This window comes from Triticum aestivum, chromosome 2D (assembly GCF_018294505.1).
Source record: "Triticum aestivum cultivar Chinese Spring chromosome 2D, IWGSC CS RefSeq v2.1, whole genome shotgun sequence".
Classification (NCBI taxonomy): domain Eukaryota; kingdom Viridiplantae; phylum Streptophyta; class Magnoliopsida; order Poales; family Poaceae; genus Triticum; species Triticum aestivum.
The window spans coordinates 90,586,625-90,594,782 of NC_057799.1; the positions used below are offsets into that span (position 1 = coordinate 90,586,625).

General features: G+C 42.7%; 1 protein-coding gene and 1 non-coding gene across 2 annotated transcripts in view; both read right to left on the reverse strand.

The window, feature by feature from the left end:
* Positions 1–1,841: 1,841 nt before the first annotated feature.
* Positions 1,842–1,960, reverse strand: LOC123056250 (U5 spliceosomal RNA). The gene has a single exon (XR_006426683.1). It is a non-coding gene; the product is annotated as a U5 spliceosomal RNA (small nuclear RNA).
* Positions 1,961–6,075: 4,115 nt separating this feature from the next.
* LOC123051860 (probable cytochrome P450 313a4) overlaps positions 6,076–8,158 on the reverse strand; it is a 5,121-nt gene continuing 3,038 nt past the window's right edge. The window contains exons 4-7 of the mRNA XM_044474848.1: positions 7,811–7,961; positions 7,423–7,572; positions 6,928–7,094; positions 6,076–6,641 (exon numbers count right to left, since the gene is read on the reverse strand). Coding sequence (XP_044330783.1) covers positions 6,534–6,641; positions 6,928–7,094; positions 7,423–7,572; positions 7,811–7,961 — 576 coding nt within the window. The 3' untranslated portion in view covers positions 6,076–6,533. The remainder of the gene's footprint in view (positions 6,642–6,927; positions 7,095–7,422; positions 7,573–7,810; positions 7,962–8,158) is intronic.

Genomic DNA, 8,158 nt, shown 5'->3' on the forward strand with positions numbered 1-8,158 from the left:
CATCCTCTTCTAAAAAAAAATTTACCAGAAGAAAACCTTTTCTACTCCGCACATCACGAACATGCATGCCGCTAAGAAATTCGAACTTAGACAATAGACAGTATGTTAACGTACATTGCATTCTTCTCTTCACCGGTCAGTTGAAAGCATTAGCGATTGTCAGCATCAGGTTGACGAACTGCATGGCTACAAGGGCGTAGAGGAGACCTGTTGGAACGCAAAACTTTGTTGTATTACTACGATTCGTTCTCCTTTTCGAAAGAAAAAAATGTACCCTTCGTTCTGGAACAACGAAAAAAGAAGCAAAGATTGCAGGCAGCCCATGTCTCCGATCAGGGAAACTCACCGAGACTAAGGTTGATGAAGCCGTTGGAGTCGTTGGGGTCGCTGGGTTCGCTGCGAGGCACCAGCGCAGTGGGGAGCAGTGTGGTGGCCGAGGGGGCAACGGTGTCGGCGTACGACACGAAGCAGCCGTCGTTCCAGACGCCGGCAAGCCGGGTGGTGGCGCCGCAGCCGTCGGTCAGGTTCTTGGCCAGCAAGCCGACAGGCACCCGAGGCAGTCGGAGAGCGTGGCGTCGCCGAAGCAGACCCCGCGGGCGAGCGCGCGGTCAGACCCCAGGGACGCGAAGCCCGTAGGCGCGGCGGCCGAGGGGAGCGCGCCAAGGAGCGGGAGGAGGCATCGACACGGGGCATGAAAACTGTCTTCAGGCTCAGTTGCACATACCAGACATAAACTTGTTATCTCTAATCCAACTAATTTTCTTGTGCTGCAAGATGCTTGAGTGTGTGATGCCCTTGCCAAATTTTGTGAAGCTCGGACATGCAAGGAGACCGTGGCAAAAAGACAAAATGACCTCCGAATAGTGTAGAATTTCAAACATTCTTATAGGCCCAAACTTTATTTTATTTTTGCAGAGGGCTCCCCACACGTCTAAATTCATCAAATTTGGCACGGACATCACGCACTCAAGCATCTTTCACCACACAAAAAAAGGATTATTTTGCTATTTTTAATGAATTTACTGTTCACATCTGGGCTATTTGAGCCCGGGACAGTTCATATGACCTATATATGTATCTTTTGTAGTTTTTTTACACTTCTGCCCTTGTTGAGTCCACATAATTGTTTTTTCCTTTACTATTCATGTATACTCAATCTGGCTCGTATCCATCTATGTGTTGTTATAGAAATTGCCTTGAGCTTCGTTTTCGTCAGAACCAAGCCCTTCGACCAAATCCGGGACGATTTTAGGATAATTTTGCCCTTTTCTTATGGTTACATGTGGGCTCGTGGACTAGAAAGGTTGCCTCTCTTTATTGCTTGTGGTCATGTCGCTTACAGGCCAAACCTACTCATGTAAAAGGGTATGTACTTATAAAATGAACATATGCCCCATGAACTAAAACCGTGTAGGGGTTTGGCACGTGGGTTTGCCAATGTGGTAGCTGATGTGGCTCTTGTTTTGGCAAGGGTACCGTCAATCTAGCATTTAACATTTTTTTAAATGTCCTTTTACAAATCAATATTGCTAGGGGGTTTCATACATGATTGTAATCATGTAGGAACTTTTGCAGGCATTTTCTACATAGAGCTCTAAATCAAGCTGTCTAGAAACTATTGCAAGATATTTTCTAAATATATAGAAATCTAAATCAAGTTGTTCAATGCATACAAGAATGTGGAAAGAAATTCATAAGAACCAACAAAATTGTTCACCATAAACAAAAATATGAAAACAAATTCACATGGACAAACATAAAACATCACATTGTTTAAGAGATGATTTTTTTCTTTTGAAGTTAAAGTTTGAAAATAATTTTTGAAATTTTCAATTTGGTGGGGCCACTTCAAAAGAGAGTCACCCTATAAAAATCAGGGTATGCTGCTTATTGTGGCGTGCACACGGTATTCTTTAGTAAAAGGCGAAAGAATAGTTCGCTTCGTGCTCACCACGCAGCTGCGTGCTCCACTCCATTGCACCCAAGCTCTCTTATGTAACCAGCTACCCGATCTGCATTCCTTCCACGGGCAAGGTGGGACTATTGTCCCGGATCCCACCCACACAACAGCAGCGCCGCAAACCACACACAACAGCCCAGCCCAAGGCCCATCAGAGCAACTGAGTGAAAGCAAAGCAATCCCCTTTGTCTCAAACAAAAAAACAAAGCAATCCCCTTAAGGCCTCCTTTGGTTCAGAGGATTTTTAGGCCTCTTTTGGTTTGAAGGAATTGCATAGGATAGGATTTCTATATGAAAAATTCCTTTAGAGTCATTTGGTTTGTAGGAATAGAATCCTATTCCTTTGGAGGAATTCTTCCTATCCTCCACATTTCATAGGAAAATAAACATTAGCCTATACTCAACGGAAAAAACTCTATGATGTGAACCAAAGGACATCTTTCTTACTATTCCTATTCATAGGATTTGAGGTACATGACATCTCATTTCCTACAAGTTTCCTATGCCTGTAATGTCTATACCTACTAATAAAGGGAGGTGATATTCTTGGTACGTCATACATTTTTGTATTAATGTCCTTGGTCTTTATGAGATTCAACCCGCAGTCCACGTAATATGCATGTGTCCTAGAGGATTACGACTAACTGTATGTTTCTTTCAATACACGTGGCCGTGTGATAGACTCATGTGTATGTTCTTAGTTTTAAGTTGAATCTCATGTGTGAATTAAATAACCGTTTTCAGCCACAAATTAAGTTGTATTTCCTCATGTAAATTGATGTCAGTTTCGCATATGCAACCTCTTACGTGTTGGATTGCTGCACCACGTCTAGCCGAATTGGCTTTCCATCTTAAGGAAAGATGACATCATCCTTGCGTTAGAGCTGTGGCTCAAACCAGACTGCTTCGTATGTCTGTTGCCAAAAGAAAGGAACGTCCATCATGCAAAAAATAAACGTCCACTTAGAAGCCAGATCGATGCTGTCGTTCGGCTTCAACTCCGCTCGGTACTACACGGGACAGGTTTAGAAAGTCTCAAGAAAAGAAAACGTACCAGGTTTTGGTGCTGATCGTTTTTAAAACTTTTTTTAGGGGATGCTGATCGTTTTAATTGGAGGCTCGCATGACTAAGCACCCGCTCGCCAGCTTGGGCCTCAGGACATCAATCGACCGTGCTGGCCCAACGAATCCGGCCAACCTACCCTCGCAGCACACTAGCCGTTCAATTGTTTCTTCAGCTATTACATAGTCCCACCTTGCTTTCTTTCATCTAGACCCGTCAATTTAAATACGGTTGCGAGTTAAAATCAACAAGCAGCCTAATGGATTAGTAGCAGAGAGTAAAGAGTGGGTCCATTAAAATTAAATTCCACGCTCGGGATTCTGTGGGAAAAAGATGTGCCAATTAAATCCTGCATATGGACGATGACCTGTGTGGAAAATATGGACGCGGCAAGTGGATAAAAGCAAATATGGACGCTGCTAAGTGGATCCTAGAGACTGTGAACATGAGTTTATGCTACAGCAAGCCCTGGCCGTCGCTGGGTTTTTTACAGCCTATCCTTGTGTGTTTCAGTGCCTCACAAAGCTCCGTCTGTATAATGTGCGGTTTGCTGAGCGGGATATGCAACACCTCCTGTTTGACTCCTGCAAGCAACTCGAGCAATTATTTCTGTTCCACTGTGATGTTGGGGACTCTTCAGTATGGCAGATAAATGCACCAGATTCCAAACTCAGAATCCTTGAAGTCCGCATGTCCTGCTTGAAGAGAATTGAGGTGCTCTGCCTACCAAAACTGAAGCATCTATATTGGGACGAGTGGTATTGTTTTGAGGCCCCCTTGCGTTTTGGTTCTGTTCCATCCCTCAAGGGTTTGTGCCTTATTTGTTGTGCAACCATTGATCATCAAGAGTTTTGTCTAAGCCAGGTTCTACATGGTACCAGAAACATCCATACTCTTACTTTGGACTTCCAGGGAGAAAGGCTTTGGATACAGCCCGAAGGAAAGCAACTCTGCCCTGCATTCAGAAGGCTAAGAAAGTTGTCTATTTGTGGCATCTTTGTTGATTTTGACTTGTTGTGGACAATAAATCTCCTTGAAGCTGCTCCATCCATTGAGATATTTTCTGTGCGGGTACTTTTTCGTTCATTCATTTTTACTTTCTTTAGTTTAATAATATCATACGTAACATACATTTTGGGATTCAGAACAGGCTCTCACAACAGATAAGTATGTGTGGCCATGATCGTGTTGTACTGAATGCGTCGATACTTTATGCAGATATGGGACCATGCTTGCCAAGATGATGAGCAGTTAAGAACAACGACAGGTTACGAGGCTCAAAGAACAAAGCCGTCATGGAGCATGGCTAAGGGGGTGTTTGTTTCCAGGGACTTTTTTGTGTAGGGACTAGAAAAAGTCCCTCTTAGAGACTTTTTTACCGAACGGGAGGGACTTTTTAAGGACTAAACTAGGCATTTGGGACTAAATGAAGAAGACTCTCAAGGAGAGTCTTTTTGGGACTTTTTGGGACTTTTCCAATAATGCCCCTCCATGCACCCATTGGCCCGTCACCCCATGGTGTTGTTTGATTGTTATTTTTCTATATACTAGGGGCAACATGGTCATTTAATAACCTCTAGGAAGGGGCTAGGGACTTTTTAGTCTCTGGAAACAAACACGGAGGGACTTTTTAGGGACTAGGGACTTTTTAGTTGGGACTAGAAAAAATCGTAGGACTAGAGAACCAAAACACCACCTAAGTTCACAAGCTCTGAAACTTGGCAACTGAGAGAGCTTGAACTTGTTGGCTTTAGGCCCTTAGAGCAACAAATTTCATTTGTAAGGTCCGTGATGGAGCGAGCTTCAAACTTGAAGACGGTTCTTCTCAAAGAAGATAAAGATCCATGCGAGGACTGCGATTCAATGAACACTCCAAGAGGAGGTTTCTGTCCGGCGGACAAAGGTGAGCAGGAAACAATCGTCAGGCAGCTTACAGGTGGGGTCCAGTCCTCTGCACAAATAAATTTTCCAAACAGTGGTGGTAGTTGAATGTGAGCTGTGGTTGTTGAATGTGTCTTTTGTATTCGGTGTAGTTTACCTATGAACAGCTTGTTTCCTCTTTTCTCACTGTAGAATTTCCGTTGCCATGCATCTCTTGTGATAGACATCCAGTGGTTTTTCGTCAGTGACCGTCCGTTTAACCTGTATACTGTGCAAGAGTGTTGATCCTGCAGTGTCAACGTGTAGATTGATTAAACCTGGAAATATTTACCTTGCCATCAGATGTGCCGTCAACTTTTTTTTTTCTTTTTTCTAACCTGCTCCATCTCTTGAGATGCTCTGTGTTCGGGTATTTTAGTGTCAGGTTAATCATTCTTGCTTTAGCTCAATGTTGGAATTTTGGATAGGCTCTCAGTCCCAAGAAATAAGTGTGTGTGTCTTCCTGTATACTGGATATAACAATGTGTCTTCAGAAGGGGTCTGTTCCTCTGCGCGGATAATTTTCAGCAGCAGTTTTTACAGGGATGCAGGGCGGCGTTCCGCATAAGCCCGCGAAACGGGGAGTTGGTTCAAACTGAACTACATGGCTAACAAAATGCTATAACTAACCTGGTTTGTTTTGGCTGGATAGCGGGGCAGATCGGTCTTGGGACAGCATTGGCACCCCCGTTTGCTGGATCTTCTAGGCACTCTAAAGCGCTTCCACGAGAGACAGATGGACTTTGAGTTATAGACGGAGAAGAGCTCGTTCTGCATCCCTAAGTTTTTAGCAGTGTCGTGAACTGAAACCTGGCTTTAGAATTCAAACTATCAGACCTGTTTCTTTTTTGGGAGTCTGTCTCGACGCATTTCATAGGAGAAAATGGCCCTGGAGATGTTCAATGCCTCTTGTCTGAAAATGCTGATCATACCATGTCTTTATGTAGAAATTGTGAAGGTAATGCTGATCCTATCATGTTTTGAAGTCTTTGATTGTAATGCAAGACCCGTACTAAATCTTAAAGCAGATACCACAAACTAAGAACTGCCACACAACAACGAAATGACAGGTTCCAATCCCTACTTACTGGTCAACATGAGACGTTCAGAATACAAACACTTAAACGAGACGTTTTCAGACAACATCCTGATCATATATGTATAATGCACAGTTTTGTGTATGAGATACAGCATACAATATGTCATTGTAGGTTGGACGGACAGACGGACGGACATTACAGACTTACAGTCCTCCACAGGGGAGGAGAAACACACCGGAAGAAAGAAAAAACTGCAGAAAACTATTGGTTTATATGCACGTCGGCAAACAACACCTCCTGTGATTTCACAGCCCAGAGCGCCTCAAAACGCTAATAACAACTAGGTGTAACAAAGCTCGTCGGGGCTGTAAAAAATCTGGAGGGGAAAAACCTTCCACGGTCGCAAAGTAGCACCTTTTCCAAACTTCAGCGCGGTTGAAACGACGATAGGAGAACAGACTAGAGATCATACCCTGGTGCAACACCAGTAAAAAATTAACATGTAAATGCATAAGGTAAGGCGTCAAAGTTTGATCACTGAACTCTTGCTTCAGATCTTTCTTTTTGTGAGGACGATTTTGGGGTTTGGAAGATGGCGAAAGTTGTTTGTGTCAACTGCCAAGTCCATTTCTTTGGTTAAAGCTGGTTGAGGCTGCACCTGCAAGTTAAGAGTTTCCAAATTAATATTAGAAATTTAGAACACAAACTTACGAGGGGTCATACTCTGTAGCTCAAGAGCGTAAGATCCCATCTACTTGGTAAAAAAATTCCCAGGCCCAAAAGAACTGCCAACACTCTGAACATTTGGTTACTGTGTTTCATGACGCTCATATGAATAAAGTTATGCAAGGCATTGCATGTTCTAAAGAAGGGCTGATGTGAGCATAAAACAAGAAGGCTGCACATGTACCATGGAATTAGGCACAGCAGTTATCGTAACAAACCTCGTAGTTGTGGAGAAGAGAGGCAACCAACATAGAGATCCCAAGAATTGCAAACTTCTGCCCAACACATGCTCGATTCCCAGAACCAAATGGAAGAAATGAGTCAGACTTATCACGCTCGGTGAAAAGCTTGATCTCATTTGAGCCTTTATGCGCTGCTAATATTCCTACATTAAAATAAGAAAACTGAGTCAGAAAAGAAATAGGAGGAGTATCATCTTTGCATAAAATAAATGAAATGGAAGCAATGTACATGGAACTATCCAGATATAGGTAAGCATGCATTCTCCAGAAGATTGGTGTGCTATGTAATTCTCAGTATTTATGACCAGGTACTTGTGCTGAACAGAAACCTTCCTTGACATGAAAGGAATTATATTTGAAATATATGAAATGCAATACCCATCAATACATAACTTTTGCTGCTTAATTGCACTATATTATAAGGAGGTGTGACCTAGACGTGGAAGTAAAATGAGGGAGGGAGGGAGAAACCTCCAAGATCGATGCCCTTCTGGAGAAAACGACTGGGATTGAACTGGCAAGCATCATTTCCCCATACAGAAGCATCCCTCTGCACGAGATGCAGAGGAACAACCAATATCGCTCCAGCTGGCATAGTGATGCTAGATTTGAGAGTCAAATCTGCAATTCAAATCAAAGGGAGATCAATAATATAGCAAACACATACTAGGAATAAGTAACACTTGATCTCTCTTGCAGCTAGATGTGTAAATGAAATTCAGGATAAAGGCATAATTTCAACATAAGGAACATGTAAACAATTTTAAAAATGAATGATCAGACCATGTAATCATACAAGTAAACAAGCTCTAAAGCTCAGTGTTGCTGAAGATTTTTCTTTCTTAAGAAGCATGTGTACCGTGTTGCATAGAACATCGCTGGAGAAGAGGTCCAGCAGGCAAAAGGCGAGCAGATTCACAAACAGTGGCAAGTACAAATTGCATCTTAAGCACATCGTCCATCACCAGCTCAGATGATTCAGTGTGAACAGCAACAATATCTGCATATAGCTGTCCAAAGAAGCAGCAACTGTAAGTCAAGTCAAACGGTATAAACTCAAACACGCACCGACAAAAACATTTTAGTTGATGTGGAGATGGAGTAAAGGTCACTTCACCCAAGTCAGACAAACTAGAAAAACATTTATTATGCACACAACATATAACCCTGAGACTACCAAGAATTCAAAATAATATACAGTGGGGTA